Below are 22,528 nucleotides of genomic sequence, written 5' to 3' on the forward strand. Positions count from 1 at the left end.
GGCTGGGGTGGAGAGGCGAAGAAAAGGGAGCCCCCTACCCCAGCACCCCTCTTCTCCCAGAACTCAAAAGCACAGGGATCTTTGACGGAAGGGGGCATGGCTCTCTCGGGTCACCAGCTCTAGCACTTTCTGAGAGCAGCTGTTTTGAGAGGCGTGTGATGACGGCAACCGCGGATCTGAGGCAGGAAGGAGTAGGAAGGAAGCCGTGAAACCTAACCCAGAAGGACAGGGTGGGAGCAAAGCAATGAAATCTCCGCGGCTTCTGGTTCAGTTCCAGCTGCTTCGTAGGAAGCATCGCCTTGCGATTGGGAAAGAGAAAGACATGGAGGATGGAGCATCATCTCCTCTCTCCCCGCCCGGCGTGCTCGCTGCCGGACGCGCCTCGCGGTGACATTGGAGTGACAACTCGGTGCCGGGTCTTTCCCTCTGTGGTCTTGTTTAATTCTCAAAGACCCCCCAAAGCGCCCAGGTGTCATTCCCAGGCTCAGTGAGGACAGGGGCATCGGTCCGCGCGGCCACGCTCAGGCGGGAGCGCCCCAAGACAGCCCGACTCTACTGGCGCCGCGGAGCTCCTCCTCATAAACGCGACCGTAAACCTCAGGTGAGGGAGCCGCCAATTACCACCGATCCAGGTAATTTAATTTCCTGGCTTAACTGAGCACCAGCCAAAAAGCCTTTCCTTTACAACGTGTTTCCCCAAAGTGTGAAAGACACGCTCTCTTGACTCAGTGAACCCAATTTAATTGTCTTTGATAATTTACTTGAATTGACATGCCTCGGCTGACTGTTCTGAAAATCGCTTCTCAGCATTTAAAGGCACACACACCACAGATTTTTAGTTTTTGTCCAATCTTCCACTAATTAAGACTGAAAAGAACATCTCTAGGCATAAGCTTTTTTCCTTTTATATTTCAAATTAGCTTCAGATATGCCTAATGTGAAATGTTAGCTCAACTGGGTTACAACATATTTCATAGCTCTTTGAATGCTTCCCAGAGTGTTTACAAAACGTCATACCAGTGTCACCACGCCACTGACAGCTCTCGGCATTATAACTTTCTGAAACCATTGTGGAGTGCAGCTGCTCAGGATGCATCTAGCAGTGAGCTGGTAACTGATGGCGGGGAAGCTGTGGGGACGGTTCTCAGTGGAGATGGATAACACTGAGCCCAGCGAGCAGGAAGCACTCAGAGAAGGCCTCAGAGGGCAGAAGCCGCCGCCGCCACGGGAAGCCCTGGTGTCCTGGCACAGGCTCAGCGGCCAGCTCTCCACACAGGAAAAGAGAAACGTCCTGGTTTGCGGTGTTTGTCAAGGTGTCAACTCTAACTCCCTTAGCCCAGGGTCGGGAAAATGGGCCAACCGGGCTCGTGTGATGCGGTGGGGGCTGGCCCAGCACATCACTGACAAGGGGCCAAGGGGACCCTTGGGAGGGATAAGAAGGGTAAGGGCTTGGGCATGGGTGTGCCACCCCCCCCTCCACATTGCTGTGTAAGACTTGCCACCCACCAGTTCTGGACACTTACAGGGACCCCAACAGCATGGCGTACTTGAGTGCCCTGAGTGGTCAAGATACACATGCCCCGTGACCGTGGCACCGGTGCACAGGCCCTGGGAGATGCTCTGTGCCTTTCGGAAGCAGTGCCCCTCATGGACCACCTCCCCTAATGTCTTCACAAGGTCTTGTTCAATCTGAACAGACAACAAAAGGCCTTGAACTGTGCATTGTATTTCATGCATAGTCATATCTCTATTGGTCATCTATTTCTATGAAATAGGAAAATCCTAACTCAACATCATGACAACTCACTATGAGTGACAGAAAGTAGCGGATTACTCTGGCAGACAGTTCTGAGCACTAAGGCTGAAAACGGGACCAGAAACGAGAAGGTAGTTCTCAATGGACACTGTTTTCAGTGCTTCATCTGGTTTTGGCTGAGGAGCAGGTAACACTCAAAAGCCATGGGTTAAAAGTGTCAATGGAGAGATCACAGCAAATGGGATCTTAATTTAATTGCTTATTTCACTTGGCTTTAGAAAGTGTTTCTTCATGTGCTTTTTCAGCATTTGGATATAGTTTTAAATTATTTAGACTATGACATTGCTTTATTTTTCTAAACAAATTTAGAAACCGGAAATATTGGGAAGCTGCTGATGGCTGAGCCATTCCATGACAGGGGCCAGTGTGCTGACCACGTCTTCATTTCCTGTGTTCCTGATTATTTGACATCTGGGAACTTGCTGATCCTGGAGTGACCCTTCCTCCCAGGGCCAGACAATTCCTACAGACATGGAACAGCTCGCCTATGAGCATGCCGTCAGATGAAACCAGTGCACAGCCCATTCCCAACGCCCTCTTCTCTGGGGCTCTCACACTCAGGCTCACTATCCCCCTGCCCTCCTTACCCAAGGCCAGGTCCCAGATGACCAAGGCCGGCCCCTGTGCCCAGAGCCACTGAAATTACTCATTCTGGACAATCCGGAGTCTGCCCACCCTGCCTCCTGCTCATTCCTTCCCACAAAAATCACACTAGAGGTGCCAGGCCACAGAACCCCTCTCCCTCTGCCCCTGGTGCTTCCTCATGTGCCCCCCATGGCATGGCATGGCATGAGCCTCCCCTTAAAATCTACGAGTCTAACAAACCACCTTTTCCATGGTGTCATCTCCTGACCCGTGGGTCTCACCACATCTGAATAATAATAAAACCTACATTTTAAAAGTCAGATGCCTCTCAATACCTATTTCCCCTTCTTAATAACAGCCCCAACTTCTAGATAAGCACATTGTGTCACAGATGAAAAGAGAGTCTTTTCTGAGTCTCCCTGGCCACTAGCAGCAGTAACGTAAATAATCTCTGTCCTGAGGGCTCCACAGACATGCTTTGGAGTATCCATCCCCATCCTCTTACTACCGCCATGCAGAGGATTTGATGGCTGGAGCTCCAGCAGCCATTGTGGGCCATGAGGATGCATCCCATGTCCTAGGAAAGTAGAGCAAAATCATCTAATGAATGTGGATCTCTCATGATTTCATGAAGCCAATGAACCCTTTTCATGTGACAGAGAATAAAAGTCTATGTTGTCTAAGTAACTATTAATTGAGATTTTGCAGTTATATTCAGTAAAATAAGCTCACACAATACACTATCGTTAATGTAAAAAAATAATTATACTATCTTGGCCTGAAGTCATGGGTTCAGGCCTGTTGAGGTACTCAATGTGTCCCCAAATATGTCACTTGATCGCTGCTACTGACATCATTTTCAAAAAGAAAATAGTCAGTACTTAAGCATTGACCTATGAACCAAGAGGTAACTGTTCGATCCCCAGTGTGGGGCGTGCAGGAGGCAGCTGATCCATGATTCTCTCTCATTGATGTTTCTAACTCTCCCTTTCCCTTCCTCTCTGAAATCAATGAAAACTTAAAAAAGTAGTTTAACTTATCTTTAATGTCAAAAACTTGGTAAGAGCATTTCCTGTCAATGGTCAACATACTCAGTGCTGAAAACCAGCATGTTCAATATCCTGCCCCGCCACTTTTTCTAAGCACAGAAGACAAAATACTGCTGGCCTTGATGTGATTATATTTACAGTTTTCACTGTTTTCTTGAACCACAGATCAAGATCAAGAAGCAGCCCAGCCAGTGTGGCTCAGTGGCTGAGCGTCGACTTATGAATCAAGGGGTCAGGTTATCCTCTCAGGCCACATGCTCGGGTTGCAGGCCTGATCCCTAGTAGCGGGTGTGCAGGACGTAGCCAACCGATACTGTTTTTCTCTCATTGATGTTTCTATCTATCCCACTCCCTTCCTCTCGCTCTAAAAATCAATATGAATATATTTTTTAAAAACATAGATCAAGAGGCATATTGTTAACCAACTGCTGCTCTGGAGACTAGAGCTGTACATGATTTTACATCCATAAAACCTTCCCCTTTCCAGTCCAGTCATCACCAGTCCCCATGAGTACTCCAGGGCAGCCCAGCATCCCCTCTGCTGAGCATATCACCTCCTACAAAATTGTCACATGTTAAACAAATGACACGGTTCAAACAGCTCCTCTAGCGTGGATTCTCTGCTGACCCCTCACACGTGCCACCAGTATGTATTGAGCTGATTCAGGTGTGACACAGAATCAGAAAACACTAACGCACTGGCCACTGCTCTTGCACATGGGAGGCCATTGATAGTATGTGATGTCCAACAACAAATAACGGAATTTTAACCAAAAGCCAATTGTGCTTCCTCTCTGGGGACATCTGTAATAAGCTTTGAATTTGGTCTTATTGGCTTCTGTGTAATGGTGACTTGTGTCTCTTTCTGTGACAAAAAATAGAATTTGTTGTGTATTTCTTCTCTTTAATAGCATTTCATTAATTTCACATTTAAAACCATTATATTGCATTTGATCTGTTATAAAAGGAGACCTGATTGGCTTACTAGTGGTGGTGAGATGTGGGTGAATTGATAAGCTTTCTCAAAGAACCATTCGCTGGCACGAGGAATCCAGACTCAGACCACATCATAAGACATTTTCATCTTATTCCCCAAACATCTGTTTTCTTTGTTGGGAAAGAGATTACTGTCTTCAAAAATGATCATACTCACAGATCCACAGATTCACCATTTGCAGAGATTCCAAGTGCTTAGGACATTATAAGTTTAGTATTTTCCTACTATTTTATCTCTGCTTGTAGACTTCATTGAGTCATGAGTTAGACATACAAAGGGAAAAAAATATACAATTTAACAAACACTAGAACGCATGTACCAAAAGCATGAGCATGTGCTAGCCCAGAGGACAGGTATGGGTGGACAGAATACCGCCTGGAGGACAGGCACAGGCCCAGGGGCTCTGAGATGGCTGTTGCGAAGTTGGACTCAACTGTGAGGTTTCCAGTGGGACTTCTGTGAGAGCCAGTTAGTTTTAAGAATTTATTCTAAACCTAATTTTCAAATTCTGACACTAAGTATCTTTGTCTTGTGTGGAGGAAAAAGGGCCACATGCTATCCTGACTAACTCAGGGAAGGCTTGCGTGGCAGTCTTGCAAACTCAGGAGACCTAAAGTGACCACAAAGGATGATCTGAAATTAAAACCTTTCATTAAAAAGCAGTTTATAGCCGGTAGATATGTCCTAGGCCAGTATCTTCCCTGGTAAAGGTCAACTTCCATCTTTACTGAGCATATTGTCTTTTCGCATCTAAGATAACATACCTGTGGAATGTCAGGGTAACGTGTAACTTCCCTTTTTCTGGACCCTTTAGGGCACAACCAAATGCCCTGGGCGCCAGGACAGAGACCACAAATTCCTTCATTGTTATTGTTATTATGTTAATTGTTGACTATTAACTATCCTGTACCCACCTAAGCAAAAGAAGCATGTGTCTTATCATTTTACTTTTTATCCAATCCCAGAGTTTTCCCCAATTTGCTTTCTCCCTCCTCCCTCATCTATCACCAGTGGACTTCATGTAACCACCTCCGTCTCCTCCTTTGATTGTAATGTATAAACAATGATCGTAATGGAAACCGCCGTTCTCCGGAGCGCTCTCTCCGTATGTGGAGATTCTGCTTCCTCACAATTGTCGACGGTTTGGCTCAAATGAACTCACAAAAATTCCTTACAGGTTTGAATGTTTTTATGTTAACACTTGAAAACAGAAACTGCCTACAGTTTGAAAGTCATGGCTTTCAACAACTCAAGCAACTACATCTTGAACCGTGCTGACTTTTTGGGCAAAGGCAAGATGCTGGAAGAATTATCAGCCAATTAGCCAAATTGATAGCATATTTTCGTAATCTAATTCATTTTTAATTGACACTACTCAGCCTAAATTTGAAAATGCTTAAAAAAATAATGAGTTGTCAAAGAGGATAACAAATTAATTTACAAGTCTGACTCTGGCATGTTCTCAAGAACTTATCCTTTATAGTAGCACTGTATTTATTTGTATTGTATATATTTTGTTATTTGTTACTTAAGAGGAAAACAGTGACAGAAAGGAAATGCTAAAGTTTGAGATTACAAAACAGAGAGAGTCTGTTGGTTAAGATAAAGTGGGTTACATTACCATACCAACCGAACCCAGCAACACAGGTATTTCTCCTCTGGCTATGTATCCACTGCCAGTCCCAGGAAGCTCTGCCCCCTCTCACCCTCCTCCATGCTCTGAGACACATGTTGATGGAGCCACCACTGTCTGGAGCGTTGCTGCTCCTGTGAGGGAGAGGAGAACCTTGGCGGCCTGTTGGCAATGAAATGTTGTCTTCACTCACACTCCTCAGCCAGAGAGGTCAGATCCGACTCCACAATGAGGGTGCCAGGAAGTGCCATGGGGGCAGAATGGGCATGTTTGGAGAGCTGCACTGAATCCCACCATGAGTGTCTAGATGGGGTTCGTTGCTCATTCTAACAAGTGTTTACAGGGTACTTACTGGTTCAAAGTGCCAAGAGGGCTCAGCAATGACTTCCAGTAAAATAGTATGAAACAAATCAACATATAAGCAAGAAGCATGTTAGCAAAATGAAACACGTTGGAAGAGCCATAAAGGACAGGAAAACAAGAATCAAGAGGAATCCTGAAGATGGTGAGAATTCTTTTGATTCAAATGACTGGGAAGGCTTTATAGAGGAGTTCATTGGATGGTGGCCCTAATATAGGAAAATGTTTTAATAAGCAGGGATGCGATAGGGAGACAGAAAGAAGGGATTTCTGAGCAGAGGAAACAGCAGGGCCAAAGTCGTGGCTTTCAACATACCAGCTTTATAGCTGCATAGTGCCAGTTTATTATTATTATTACTTATTTTTTATTTTTTGTACACCCCAGTGGCCAGACATTACATAACTTAATACGTGATTATCCCAATAAATCTCACACCCATCCAGCACCACACATAGTTATTAAGATATTATTGACTGTATTCCCTATGCTGTACTTTACCTCCCCATGACTATTCTGTAACAACTAATTTGTGCTTCTTAATCCCTTCACCTTTTTTGTCAACCCCCAACTCCCCTTCCACCTGGTAACCAACAAAAAGTTCTCTGTATCTTTGAGTCTGTTTCTGTTCTGCTTGTTCATTTTGTTTGTTGATTCAATTATTGGTAAATATGTATTTATTGCCATTTTATTGTTCATAATCTATATATCCTTTTCTTCTTCTTAAAGAAGACCCTTTAACATTTCATATAATACTGGTTTGGTGGTGATGAACTCCTTTAGCTTTTCCTTGTCTGGGAAGCTCTTTATCTGTCCTTCAATTCTAAATGATAGCTTTGCTGGGTAGAGTAATCTTGGTTGTAGGTTCTTGGTATTCATCACTTTAAATATTTCTTGCCACTCCCTTCTGGCCTGCAAAGTTTCTGCTGAGAAATCAGTTGACAGTCATATGGGAGCTCCCTTGTAGGTTACTAACTACTTTTCCCTTGCTGCTTTTAAGATTCTCTATTTGTCTTTAATCATTTGCATTTTAATTATAATGTGTCTTAGTGTGTGTCTCTTTGGGTTCATCTTGTTGGGGCTCTCTGTACTTCCTGGACTTATATATCAATGTCCTTCACCAGGCTAAGTAAGTTTTTTCTGTCATTTTTTCAAATAGGTTTTCAATTTCTTGCTCTCTCTCTTCTCCTTCTGGCGCCCCCATGATGCGAATGCTGGTACACTTGAAGTTGTCCCAGAGGCTCCTTACACTATCTTTTTTTTTTTTTTTTAATTCCTTTTTCTTTTTGGTATTCTGATTGGCTGGGTTTTTTTGTTGTTGTTTTGTTTTGTTTCCTTATATTCCAAATCACTAATTTGATTTTCAGCTTCATCTACTCTACTGTTGATCCCCTGTAAATTATTCTTTATTTCCATTAGTGTAGCCTTCATTTCTAACTGGTTCTTTTTATGCTGTTGAGGTCCTCACTAGGTTCCTTGATCATCCTTATAAGCAGTGTTTTGAATACTGCATCTAGTAGATTGCTTAGTTCCATTTTGCTTAGTTCTTTTTCTGGAGTTTTGTTGTATTGTTTCATTTGGGCCTTGTTTCTTTGTCTCCTCATTTTGGCCCCCTCCCTGTGCTTGTTTCTGTGTATTATGTAGAGCTGTTATATCTCCAAGGCTTGGTAGCATGGCCTAATGTAATAGGTGTCCTTATAGGGCACAGTGGCACAGTCTCCCTGATCACTTCTGCTGGGCACTTGAGGTGTGCACTCCCCCCCCCCCCCCCCCATAACCTCCTATTGTAGTTGTGTCTTGATTTCTATTAGCACATCAATGGGAGGGATTTAACCAGGCCAATCAGCTATAAGGACGGCTGTGACCACTGACCACCTATCTCCAATCATCTTGGAGGATTGGATGTGTGGGGACCCACAGCACAGAGCAGGACTTACTTCAGCAGGGCTCTGGTGCTCACTGAGTCCACCCCTTGAGTGTGTCGCTTAGATGTGGTCTGGCTCTGGGACCTCCTGGGAGGTGCAGGCCAATATCAGCTACCACTTTTGTTCTACTGGGGACAACCTGGAATAAGCTACAAAGCAATCTGCAGATAGCTGCTTCTTGTGCTGGGCTTGGAGGTGCCCAGGTAAGGCCAAGCTGTGAACCAAGGTAAGATGCTGCTAATGCTGGGCCTAAAGCCACTCAGTGAGAGGTACAGGGCTCACTGAGGCCACATGCTGCTTGATTGAGAGCTTTTAGGAAAATCTGAAGCATGAACCAAAAGGGCTATTCCTATGGTAAAGCCACTGGAAGCAGCTTGATAGGCCCAAAAGTTGGAGGGGTGGGGTCTCAGGGAATCACCAAGGTGGGGCAAACAGTGTGAATCAAGTTGATGAAATCTCAAATCTCAAGTATGGCTCCTGTCTGCTGGCTGTGTGGGAGGAAGCACTCATCAAAGGGACAGTGGCCTCTGCCAGCACTTATGTCTGGGAGAAAGCTGCCTCTCCAGCTCTTTCCCTGATGCCAAACAATTCAGTTTCTCCCCATATGTCTCCCCTACCTTTCAAGCTCAGTGGGAGTGACTCTGAGTAAGTCCATGTGTGGACCCTGTAAGAGGAACTGCCTGGGACTCAGCCACAATTCCCACTGGTGTTTACAGCCCAAAGTTACAGGGACTTCTCTTCCTGGCATTGGAACCCTGGGCCAAGGTGCCTGGTGTGGGGCTGGGACCCCTTCACTCCTCAGAAGGGACGTCCGAAGCTGAGGTATCCCTCTTGATTTATATCTGCCACATGTGGGCGAGGGACCAGCCCATTCCACCCCTCCATCCCTCCTACTAGTCTTGATGTGCTTCTTCTTTAATTTTCTAGTTGTAGGACTTCCATTCAGCCAGATTTCAGGTGGTCCTTAATGACAGTTGTTCTGTAGTTAAGTTGTAATTTTGATGTGGTTGTGGGAGGAGGCAAGCACCGTGTTGACCTATGCCACCATCTTGGCCAGAAGTCCTGTATGATGCCAGTTTTACAGTGACAATGACAACTTAAACCAAACCCGTTTCCTTGTCTTCCTGAGTTCCTGACACTAGCCGGTGGCTGTCACCTGGGCTGTCAAAGGTCCTGTGTGGTGTCTGATGGGTACTTCATGTGTGCGCACACATGTGTGCTTAGTGCTGAGGAGCACTTGGTCCTTGGTACTTTCAAGAGGGACTCCTTGAAAGGCAATGTGTCCTTGTTATGGGGTTGATAGCAAAGAATATAAACCTGACTTTGACCCAAGGGCAATAGCCTTTTCTACCTACTGTACATCCTGTTGTTGTCCCTAATAAAAAGCCTGCAGAAGGCTGACCCCACATTGATCATGACTGGCCCTAGCTCTGTAGATGTTCAGGACCCCCAGATCTCCCACCTGATAGAAGTTCAGTGAAAACTGGTGGTTTCCTTGTGTTCCTGCCCTCAGGCTAAACCCCTCCATTTGCTTGAGGCAAAGGGAGTGTGAGGAACCAATAAAACAGCAATATTGATAACTATTATCCTTATAACTGTAGAAGTTATATTAAAATACCTGAGGCAGATGTCTGCCTCTCTGGGTCACCAATAACTTGTGAAAGGCTGGGGAGGGCAGAGGCCTCTTTTAGCTCAGAAACGGTAACGGAACGGGAAGGACTGAGAGCAATTCCATGCTGTGAAAATAGGAAGGCAGGCGTGGTCCCGCCCTGTCTGAAGCAGGATGGTGGCAGGACAGAGCAGCTGCCCAGGTCACAGCTGACCCTCATTCACGGAATCCGGGGCAACAGCAAGTCTGCAGAGCCCAGGATGGTGCATGGGCCACGCTGGAATTGGGCCACATAAGGATGGAACATTCCAGACAGTTTGGGGCTTAGACCTAAGACCAGTGAAGTCACCGCACACTGGGAGCGGTGTGGTGACAGCAGCTCTGCCATACTTTTCTCTGCACACTGATACGGGAAGAGGCTACACATAGAGGGGCCTGGGACCCCTCACACCAATTCCACCAATTTGCTGCCTGGGAAACATTTATTAAAGGGGAACCCCATTTAATAAGCAACCTCCCAGGAGCTGGCTGGCATTCCATATTAAACTTGGCTAACAGCATCTGTACTCAAAGTTTATTCCACATTTCATCACCAGGAACTTGAAAATACCCTGAAGCCAAAGCCACATTCCAGACCTGCTGAGTCATGACTTCTGGGTGGAGCCTGGATAGCAATAGATTCGGTGGCTCCACCAGGCATTTCCATGGGCAGCAGTTGGTGTACTAGATTGCAGCCTTGCTACTCAAGGGGCGGTCGGTGGACCATAGGATTAGCATCTCCTGGGAGCCACTAGGAATGCAGGCTTCCAGGCCCCGCCAGGTCTCTGACTCAGGCTCTGCTGAAGCACAAGGTCCTCAAGTGCTTTGTTTGCACATTAAAGCTTGATGAGCACCTGCAGGATGTCCTCTAATGGGACCTAATGGGCTGGCGATTGAAATGATCTGCTAAATGGAGAAGCAGTCATGGCGCAGTAATGGCCTGGGGTGGGGAGCTGCTGGGAGCAAGGCTGGGAGCTGTTCAAGAAGCTCACAGAGCCGCAAAGTGTGCCTGGCTGGCGCTGCAGCTGCACAGGTTAACTCCACACTGCCTGCTCCACAGGACAGCTCCAAGTGCTTTGTGCTTATCATAACCAGTTAACTGCCACTGGTCCAAAACGGAAGCCACCCCCACACGCCAGGATATTTTTAATTTAATTAAAAAGCGTCTATAGATGCTTATGGCGTACAAAGAGTTAATGTACTGCCCAGGGCTGACCACCAGCAGAGGTTAACAACCCTCATTTGCAGTACAGTGAGGTTAGGATCCTGCCCACAGTCACCTAGCTACTCAATGGCCCGGGAATGATTTTGCTTTGCTTATTATTGTTGACTTGCTTTGCTGTGTTAGCCTTGAGAAAAGGGGGCAAGGACCAAGGGCGTCCAGCAGACGCAGAGCCCAGGAGCAGTGCTGGGTCCAGCCCACTGGAGAGTCTGGCCCTGGCGGGGAGGCGGGCACTCCTGCTATGAGCCAGGCTGGAGCATCCTGTCAGCAGGGGCAGGGGCCGGCGGGACGGCCCTTGAATGGTGCAGGGCCGCTGCGGGGGCCACCCCAGGCTCGCACAGAGCCAGCCAGTCTTTTCTGTGGTCCAGTCACAGAGGAGCAGCTGCGGGAACGAGGTCATGGCCACCAAAGACGGGCTGTGCCCTGAAGGATAAGAAACCACCGTCTCCCAGCAGGGTGTTAGAACGAAAGCTTTATTTTAATGTTTCATTATTTTCAGAACATCACTGGCAGCTGGAAATCTGAATGCAAGGGTGATTTTTATAATTGAAGAGTAATTAAAATATGACGGATAATGGAATTGGAACAATAAATACACCTTAAATATAAATATACACACAGACATCCCCAGGTATAAAAGTCATGCTCTACAAGTGCTCTGCCCACAGTGCCTTGTGGGCACCGCGTTCCCGGTGGAGCTTCTAGAGCCTACGTGTCCCGTGAGTGGTGGGTATTTCCAGATAGCTTATGTAAAAGCCACACATTACAAATTTTGAAAAAAATTATCACAAAGCAACTTTTAAAATATTTAATATATTGTTTGTTCTACAAAGAATGAGCAATTCTGAAACATTACAAACCGTGAAACAAATATACTAGCTTATGGATATGTACAATACACTACTTTATATTTCAAAAATGCAGGAAGATAAAGTATATGTGTTAATATATATATAATTTTGATCTGATGAACAATTCAATATTGCTCTGGTTGGTCTTGCTGTATTGCATGCATGCCCAGGGCACGCCCATGGCTTGTCACTGGATGGAGGAAGGGCCGGCGGGACAGAGGGAACGCATGGAGCCCATGCTTATTTCCAGAGTGCAGCCGAGCGACATTCGGAGCTGTTAACTTATTGTCTGGCCAACACTCCTGCCCGTGTGCAATGGAGGCCGCACCCTCCGGAACCCACTACCCTATCGTTGCTGACACCGCCTGGCTCCACGGAAGTGACTCCTCAGCCTGAGTCACGGGGCCCTGAGAGACCGGTTGCCACAGTAGCGATCCTGTCAGTTTCCTGCACCCAGTGACCTCGGAGCACAGACCACGGCTGAAGCCCCGCTAGCTTCCTGGGAACGAGACCAGGTTTCCAACAAGTGTGTGTCCCTCACAGTGATGAAGCCTAAACACTTAGACAATGGCCCGGCCTGGGAGGCGGAAGCAAGCTCATGGTCAGCAGGAGAGGACGGCTGACAGGGAGCGCTCGCCCGGGAAGCTGGGACAGGCCCGGAGGCGACACCAGCTCGTGCCAGCACAGAGCCCACCCGGGCCTCAAGGCCCCTTCTGGCCAGGAGGTGCTGCTTCCTTTGCCACTTGACCCAGAGCCACATTAAAAATGGAGAGCATTTCTCTGAGAATAGAAACAGAAAACAGGCAGACACAGGTTGAAAGACAACTGTCCTAAAACCCACCAAGTAGCTCTCCCTGTGACACGGTGGGACAGCCCCGGAGCCGGACAGCCCGCAGGAGGGCGTCCCTGAGGACACGAAGAGGCCTGGCCGACTCTGGGCCCCGCTGCCGCCCAGGCCCTCCCACACCCTCCCTGCTCAGGTGGGAGGCCAGCGCCATCGGTTCTCAGAGCACCGCACACTCACTGACCCGTCCCCAGGGGTGGGGTGGCGGGGAGGGGAGTCATTAGAACAGAGGGTGAGACCACGGGAGGAAAATCCCCCAGGAGGGTCTGTTGAGAGCAGGAGGGGAGCGCCACTACTGCGGGCCAGGCCTGCTCCAGAGGCAGGTGCAGGGAGAGGAGCCGGAGGGTGCAGTCGCCCCACACGGGACACCTCTGCCCGCTGTTGCCCACAGCAGGCTGCCGGGGCCACGTCCGCTGCCAGGCGGTGGCGGGAGGACTGCTGAGAGGAGACTCCGAGTCGGGGGCTGGGCTATGCTGACGGGAGCAAACGGGAGCACTGGGCTCCGTCAGTGGGGCTTTTCGGGAAGCAGAGCCAAACCGGACTCCGACGGCAGAGAATCAGACTGGCGGCCTCGGCCCCACCGCCAGCCCCGTGCGCCTGCCGGGCAGGGGCCAGCACGGCCGCGATCGGGCTGCACGCAGATCATGAGGAGAAAGAGGGGGCCCTGCCTGCACTGCTCTGAGGAGGCGTTTCTGATGGGACCCGGGAGACGTGTGCTACTCGGAGGCGTTTTCCAGGAATGCAGTGTATTGAGGGGCATCGAAACAGTGACCACTCCGTCCCAAGTACGTCAGTGAGGGGCGAGGTGTGCACTCCCGACGGGCCACCTAGAAGGCAGTGTGCGCTGGCCTCCCCAGGCCGTCACCTACAGAGACAGCCACGGGCGGACAGGACGTCTACCACAGCGAAGTGAGTCGCTCGTGTTTAAACTCTGAGGCTGGCAGAGGTGCCCCCCTCCCGGGTTAAAGGAAGGAAACTTCGCATGTGAAACCCTCTGAGGGTGGCAGTGCCGTGGGGTTCGTACGTCACGGTGTCCACGCTCAAACCCCACAGCGCTCTCCCGGGCAGGCATCCTGAGCCCACACTGCACGTGAACAGAAATCCTCTGGAAGGCTGAACCGGAGCCTCTCCCCGAGGCCCAGGGAGGTGGGGGCACCCCTCGGGGCTCACAGGTCCATGGGGTGTGAGCATCTGGGGGAGGCATGTGGTTTCAGTCCAGTTAAAGAACCATGAAGAAAGCAACTTTGGCCTGGCTTCTCCCCTCCTCTCCCACCCCCTCCCCCAGGGCGGCACCGGCTGCTGAGCAGAGGAAAGGCTGGTCTGTGGTGGACCTGCAGCCCCAGGTGAACATGCTTGGACACACATGCAGGGGCAGTCCCTCCCTCCCTCGCTCCACTCCTGGCGGCACACACAGGAGGCCACAGAGGCTGCGGGCGCTCTCAGCCCCCTGCCCCGCCGGGCACGTGGGTTTTTGTTGAACCGTCTGGCGGATTCCCTGGTTCCGGAGAGGGGCTTGTTGGTGGTGGTGTGGAATGCCCTCTTAAGGACAATAGGGCACGTCTCGGTCAAAATGCGATAGTTAACATGTGGGCATCCTACATGCTGCCCTGACGGCGGCGGGTTTCACAGGGAAGAGGGAAGGTGAGGTGACGGGACACGGGAGGGCATTCACATGACCACGCACTTGCCCTTGAGCTTCTCTTTCCTCTTCTGCTGCTTGCTCTTCTTCCCGTCGATCTGTAGGCTCACGGTCCTGCGCTTCTCCAGGTTGAGCAGCTCCTGGAAGAGCTCCTTCACGTTGTGGTTGAGCTTGGCCGAGGTCTCCATGAAGGCGCACTTCCACCTGCGGGCCAGGGCCTCCGCCTCGCTGCTCTCCACCTCGCGGCTTGGGCTCTCGTCACACTTGTTCCCCACCAGCATGATGGGGATGCTCTCCACGTCCCCTTTGATCTCGCAGATCTGTTCGTAGATGGGCTTGAGCTCCTCCAGGGACTGCCGGCTGGTGATGGAGTACACCAGGATGAAGGCGTGCCCCTTGGAGATGGACAGCCGCTGCATGGCGGGGAACTGGTGGCTGCCGGTGGTGTCCGTGATCTGCAGCGTGCAGATGCTCTTGTCGCAGCTGATGACCTGCCGGTAGGTGTCCTCCACGGTGGGGATGTAGCTCTCCCGGAACGTGCCCTTCACAAACCTCAGGACCAGGGAGCTCTTGCCGACACCACCTGCGCCGAACACGGCCACCCGGTAGTCGTTGCTCTGTTCTGGCATGTTGCTTGCGGGCTCCAACTCTCAACCAAAAAGCACCTACAGGGGACCAGAGGTGGAGAGAATTAGTGAGAAAGTACCTTGAGAGTGATCACTTGGGTTGCTTTACCCTCCTTTGATAGCTTAAAAGAAACTGAAGTGCGATAGTTTGCCTTCGCTCTCCCAACATTCAAATTTCATTTCAAAAATTCTTCAGTTCTAAATCCAATATGTATAGTCCATCCTCAACTTCTAAAGAGACAGACAATCTACTCGGTGGCCAGCTGGGCAGCCTGTCTCTTCTGACTGGACCGTGACGTGAGCAGCTTTGCTCACGTGGGCACCATCTACCAGGGAAAGGAGCCGAGTCCGCCAGGGAGGCGGAGCCAAGGAAAGCTCACGGAGAGATAGCATTTCACGCCCAACACGCACGTGCACAGTCACAGCACGCCTTTTACCTGAAGTTCTGTAAACACCCAATACTCCACTCGTAACATGTGACTTTTTCCGAGCAGGGGAGGGGGCACAATGAGGAGGAAAGGCTATTAATATTTATTCGCTGTCCAAATTAACTCATGAAATCCTCACACCTTTCAGAACTGGTGTCGCAATGAAGAAACTGGGAACACAGAAGGAGTCTGGGAATGCCATGCCCCGGCCTGGCAGAGCCAGTGAGAGGTGAGGCTGAAATGCAAGGCACAGCGTGCCGGCACCTGGTCCTCCTGCAGAGGCCAGCAGTAGCGCGGGCGCGGACGGAGGGCGCGGGCGCAGTGCAGGGGGCACTACTCCGCTGGCAAGCCGTCCGCCGGTAGCAAGGTGGACAGTTAACAAAAAAGCTTGGAGAGCCCTTTCACTCATCAAAATTCAAACGGGTACGGGTGCTTTATGTTTCTGCATCAGAGGAGGTGAGCGTTACCAAGAGAGTAGTATAAACTGCTATTAACAGCCATTAAAATGGAGTAGAACGGGGTTTGTCTTCATCACAAGCTCCATACTGATTATCTAATATCTCATCCTGCCCCTTCTTTGATAAGAAAGGTCATAAAACACACACACAAAGGTGGAAAATGAAGCAACATCTAAGTTTTGTTGTAGCTGAAGTCTACAAATTATAGAATAATATGAATCATGAAAGCCATTTCCTTCAGACAACCACTGTGCTTTCACTTTTCAGATCTTAGAGTAACTGAGGACCAATAATGACAAAGTCATTTTCAGAGGCCAGAACAGAATATTCAGCACGATTCCCATGGAGGGAATGGCTGCGGCCTCCAAACGCTCAAACCCGGGCCGTTCTCCGCGCACTCTGGAACCCCAAACCTCCCAAGGAGCTGAAGAGCATCAGTGCTGAAGGGGACGCAGAAAGATGTCAGAGGTTCAGGAACAGAGAAAGCCTGTGAGAGCGCCTGCTCAGGAGCTTGATGATCCTATGAAACGTCCATAAGGTCCCTGCGAGCACGCCAAGAGCACAGCGCTGTGGGAAGCCGCTCTGCTTGTAACAACGCGGTGGCCTGTGGGCTCTGGCGTGAAACCTCTCTGCACCCCCGCACGGGCTCTGTGCGCGGGCAGCCGTGTCCACGCAGCCCTGCTCTTCACCAGGGGAGGGTCCGCATTCAGCGGGAAGGGCGCGTGGCTTAGCAAGCTCTGCGTCCCAAAAACTCTTGGTCTGCAACTCACAGCCATTCTGTGTTTGATGACTATTTCTCAGCCAACCTAAAATGTCTCCATTATTAAACTGGCAACCAAGATACAGAAAACAAAGACAAAGCACAAAAAAGAAGAATTTGTAGCTACTGTAATTCATGAATCCAAGAAATATCTATTGAACTTCCTCTAAAGGCCGGGCTCTGGGCCAGCAAACTGCTGTCAGAGGACAGACCTCAGCCAGGGGCTGAGACCTCTGATCTTTTATTTATTTTTTTAAAATATATTTTATTGAATTTTTTTTTTACAGAGAGGAAGGGAGAGGATAGAGAGCTAGAAGCATCGATGAGAGAGAAACATCGATCAGCTGCCTCCTGCACACCCCCCACTGGGGATGTGCCCACAACCAAGGTACATGCCCTTGACCGGGATCGAACCCGGGACCCTTCAGTCCGCAGACCGACGCTCTCTCCGCTGAACCAAACTGGTCAGGGCTGAGCCCTCTGATCTTGAAGAACCTGGGATCATGCGGAGCAGACAGACACCAGAAATCCAATGTCACAAAGGTTTAATAAATTACATCACAGCAGCGCTGCAAAGGAGAGGTTTAAAGGAGCCTACCCAGCCAGGGGCAGCAGGACCAACTCCCCCAAGCAGTTGGCATGGGAGCAGGAAGCTGGATGGTGTACAGGAGGCAGGCAGGTGAAAGGTGAAAGTTCACTGAATTTATGAGAGAGGTCTGGGGCAATAACTCCATGCTCATCTTCAACTCTCTAACAGTTTTTCCCCAAACTATATTCTTCCACCTCAGATTCACTCATTCCATAAGCATTTATTAAAGAAGAAAAAGCCCTCCACATGATATGCAAGCGTGGGGCTTAGCCGACAGAAGCTCACAGCCTTAGAAGACAAGCACAGGAAGAGGGCAGGACACCCCACTGGGCAGGTGCTGTGGTAAAGCCACAAACAAAGGCAGGCGAAGAACCGGGTGGGGCGCCTGTCCTGTCCGCGCCCTCAGGAAAGGCTTCCCAGAGCGCTGGGGCGGACAGTGAGGCGATGAGAGGCCTGTGTGCTGACCCAGGAAAGAACCTTGTGGAGCGGAGCAGGAGCAGGGTTAGAGCCAGTGTTCAGGAGAACCGTGCACGTGGACACAGCACTGCAATCAATGGAAACCAGGGAGAAGGCATGCAGCACGAGGGGAGAGGATCAAATGCCAAATCCGACCCAGACCCATAAGAGAACTTGGCATGTCATTTACTTGAACTTTCTGCACTTGAGTTGCCTGACCTGTAAGATGATGATAGTAACACCTCATCTTTTTTTAAATATATATATATTTTTTTATTTCAGAGAAGGGAGAGTCACCCCAATTTAAAATATAAAAAATTAATTAATCTTTTAAAAAAATATATCAATGATGAGAGAGAATCATGGATTGACTGCCTCTTGCACACCTCCCACTCCCCACCCCACCGGGGATCGAGCCCACAACCATGGCATGTGCCCTGACCAGGAATCGAACCACAACCTCCTTGTTCATAGGTCGATGCTCAAACACTGAGCCACACAGCCAGGCGGTAACACCTCACCTTCACAGAGCTTCCGTGGGATTTAGTGAGACAACACAAGGTCAAACCCCTAGCGTTGCTGCCAGGGCAAAGGGCTCCGGCTGTTTTCAGGAAGGATCAGCCAGTACAGGGCGTCACAAAGGAGCAGTGAGGAGAGTGGGAGAACTGGAGAGAAGATGACAGAACGTCAAGGGACAGATCATGTCAAGAAGACGTGGCGGGTGTGCAGCTAAAGCAGTGCACAACGGGAACTTCATAGCTACAATCACCTCATTAAATGAAAACAAAGATCTCTCATCAGTAATGTCATCTTCCACCTTATTAGAGAAAAGCAGCAAACTAAACCCAAAGAAAGAAAAAATTAGATTATAGTGAAAATTAATAAAACAATAAATATAAACACAGTAATGATAAACACAGTAAGTAAAGAACCACAGAGTGGGTCTTTAAAAATATTAACAAAATTAACAAACATTTTGTTAAACTGACCAAGAAAACAAAAAAAGTGAAAAGACTCAAATTATTAAAATTAGGGAATGAAAGAGGAGACATTACTACTGACTTTACCGAAATAAAAAAGATTAAAAGAGACTCCTATGATTAACTGTATGCCAACAAGTAATATAACTTAGATAAAACAAACTACCAAAGCTGACTCAAGAAGAAATAAAAATATAAACAGACCTATAACAGGTAAAGATCGTAAATTAGTAATAAAAAAAATTACCCACAAAGAAAAGCCAAGGTCTGCATGGCTATACAGGGCATTCATTTAAAGAATAATTGATAGCAGGTCCTCACAAGTGCTTCCAAAAAAATGAATAGGAAAAAATGCTTCTCACTATTTCTGAATCCAGTATTACCTTGATACCAACACCAGACGAAGATATAACAAGAAAACTACAGACCAGTATGTCTTATATAGATACAAAAAAAGATACAAAAATTAAAAATTCTCAGCAAAATACCAGCAAATTAAATTCATCAATGTATAAAAGAATTATACAGCATAAACAAGTAGGATATATACTGGGTATACAAAGTTGGTTTAACATCCAAAAATTAATACAGCACACCTTATCAATAAGCTAAAAGACAAAAGCTATGATAGTTTTAGTAGATATAAAAAATGACAAAATTCAGCACCCAATCATGAAAAAAAATAAATAAACCTTAAGCCATTTTGAACAAACCAATATAAAAACACAACTGCAGCAACTTGTTGTGATTAAATAAGGGAATAAAAGGTAACTTCCTTAATCAAATAAAGGGCTAATAATTTAAAACCCAGAGCTTAAATAATATGTAATGGTAAAAGACAATAGTCTCTCCCAACGATTAGAAAAAGATAAGAGGATTCACTCTTACAGTTTCCTTTTTTTTAAAAAAATTGTGATTAGAATTTAATAGTTATGTAGACATGAATGGTCATTCTCCCAGAATCAAATAAACTACCAATCAGAATTATATAAAAGTAATTCAATCAAGAATTTGTTTTCATCTTTTTTAGAGATGAAAAGTTTTAAGAAACAAAACGTTGTAAAAGTAATAAAATTTAATTTTGTTGTATCCTAATTGCTTAGGTATGTTCTATTAATTCCAAATAAGTAAAATAATACAAAAACATATTTTCAATCTTTATAGAATGAAGAGAAAACCACATTAATCATTAAGTAGTCTTGGATTTTCTTTACTTCTCCCACAGATGAATTCACAAATATAAAAGTCAATGTACATTTATATTATGAAGTACAAATATCCAACAGCCATGCAGTCATGCGTTTATGTGCGAAGTTGATGTTGCATATGCCTTTGCTATGGGAAGCAGAGCACAGGCTCAATGGACAAAGCTGTCTTTGAAGAGCCGTGAAGCGACCTATTTCAAATCTGAAGAATATTTTGTCAGCAACCTTCTCAAAAACCCAGCCAGGAGAGACTTCCTCTCTTTTGTTCTCCGTGTGCTCAGTGCCATGCTTAGGGGCCTGAGGTGGCAAGAAGATGCATCCCATAAAACAACACAAGTCTGCCCTCTGTCAATTGAAGACACCCCTCTGATGGGGTGGCTTCCTTCCATCCATGTTCTACCAACTTCATATCTTCTCAATCATCTTTATGACGCTACCAACTGGCTTACGCCTTCCTGTTGTTCCAGATGCTGCTTGATTTCTTGTAACAGTTCTGCATCTATGTAATATCTTTCTTCAGATTTGATGCTCAAAATGATTCTGCATCCTGATTCGGGACATGGCTTCCCTTAGTCGATCCTTAGCCTGAGTAGGTGCATCCAGCTCACACTGAACTGTATCCAGTTGAACACGCAACGGCTCTTCATCAGCATGGACAGCATACCCACTCCTGCTCTGAACCTCCTGTGTGAGTAGGGCCTGTGAGGTTTGGTGGGAAAGGCCCATGAGTTTCTTTCCTCTTGTGTTGTGCAATTTTGGCCACAGCTGTAGTTTGATTCTTCTGTAATTCACCAGTATCTCCAGCTCTAATATCTAATCTGGGCTGATGCTGCTTAGTCATCTGATCTTGACCCTTCAGTCTTTGACGCAGCTCTTTGAAACTCACCATTGGTTCAGGAACGAACTTTCCAAAATCAGGGTTATCCACCTTGGCCTGTTCCCAGAGAACAGGGTCATGGCAACAGGAGGATTCTGTAAAAGCTGTTGGATCTGTTGCAGGATTCCAGGGCAGGAGGAATAGGGAAACTGAGACAGGAAAGTTAAAACAAGGCCAAACAGGGTGGGCACTGTGCAGCCAGCTTGTAACTAAAAGCCATTATCTTCCCCAGCCAAGGACCCAGCAAATGGTTAAAAAAATGAGAAAATGCAGGAAAGGAGGGGGCGGGGGAAGGGAAAGGGGGCAGTTTTACTCCCTAAACAGAGAAGCCCGCAGTCTTGGGCTTAGCAAGATAAAGTTGCCAGGTGCTTCTCATGATTTCTGGTAAGGCCTCTACAAAGTAAAAAAGAAAAGGACCTTGACAATGAATCTGTACCAAAATAGTCAGCAGAGGGGTTCTGAAGCCTACAGACAGGAGGGTAGATAATGCCTCAGACCCCCACCCGACCTGCTCTTCAGATGAGCTGAGAGCCTGTCCATAAGCCAGGCATTAAAATTTCTGATTTTATGCTCTCACTTGGTTCCTTCAGCGTTTAAGGCTTATGTAATTTTTAACTTTACCATCCAGAGTTGTTGGTGGGAGATCTGAAGTCAGGGTGCCCCTCTGGCCTCTGCAGGAAGCTGGGTTTCCCCTTCCCTTTGGCAGAGTTGGGGTGTTGTCTCGTTCTGGGAGTGATGACATTTCGTCAGGATAGATCTAGAGCTGCTTTTCAAGTGCAGGGTTTCTTGGGGGGTGAGAAAGGGTTAAAGCCTCACCCTTTCTGCAGCTTAGAGACATTTTCTTCTTTTTCTAAAGAGTACATCATCCCAACCCCTATTTTTTCCTGGAAGTTGTGTTGTATGATGGACACTCTGCCTGGCTTTAACTTGTGTGGGATCCTCTCCCCTACATTTTCAATAGTCTTCCTTGTAGTCTGACTTTTCTGTTTTCACAGAAGTACTTTGTTGTTTTAGGAAAGGCGATACAACACTGGCTTTCAACAAGGTTGCTACCTGAGATTTGTTGCTGCTGTTCTTATGTTCTTATTTATCTGAAAATCTCCGATTCTGTTTGTCCATTGTTCTTCTCTTCCACGCTGTTGGTCTCGCCGAACATCTGCTGATCTCGGGTGGCCCACTGTTTATGAAGGAGTCACTCCTCATGTGGGGGAGGCGGCTGGCCTGGCTTCCCTCGATAATGCACAGGCCTGCTCCCCTCACCAGCACACCGCCGGGAGCGACTGTCCCTCTGCCCGCTGCTTTCCTTTGCTTGAACTTGTTTGGACTAACCTGTCTCTACAGTTGCTTGTACTTTAAGCATCAGATACACAGACAGATGCACAAGGGAAGGATCAAGGAAAAGGTATGGACCGCTCATCCCAAAGAGTCACACCATATAAACATGTACGTCTTGGAATAAAGAATTCAAAATGAGACTTTTAAATGCTGAAAATCAGCCTCGAGGCTATCCTCACCTATAAGGCCTGAATTCTGGGGAAAAGGAATTTTGACTTCCTGAATCACTGAAGTTGCCATTTGGGAG

At 47.6% G+C, this 22,528-nt stretch overlaps 1 protein-coding gene across 1 annotated transcript; it reads right to left on the reverse strand.

Annotated features, from left to right (window-relative positions):
• Positions 1–11,684: 11,684 nt before the first annotated feature.
• On the reverse strand, positions 11,685–15,232 carry DIRAS2 (DIRAS family, GTP-binding RAS-like 2). The gene has a single exon (XM_005883092.2). The coding sequence runs from the start codon at positions 15,194–15,196 to the stop codon at positions 14,597–14,599; it is 600 nt and encodes a 199-aa protein (XP_005883154.1). The 5' UTR covers positions 15,197–15,232; the 3' UTR covers positions 11,685–14,596.
• Positions 15,233–22,528: the final 7,296 nt, after the last annotated feature.

The sequence above is a fragment of the Myotis brandtii genome, unplaced genomic scaffold (assembly GCF_000412655.1).
Source record: "Myotis brandtii unplaced genomic scaffold, ASM41265v1 scaffold760, whole genome shotgun sequence".
Classification (NCBI taxonomy): Eukaryota; Metazoa; Chordata; class Mammalia; order Chiroptera; family Vespertilionidae; genus Myotis; species Myotis brandtii.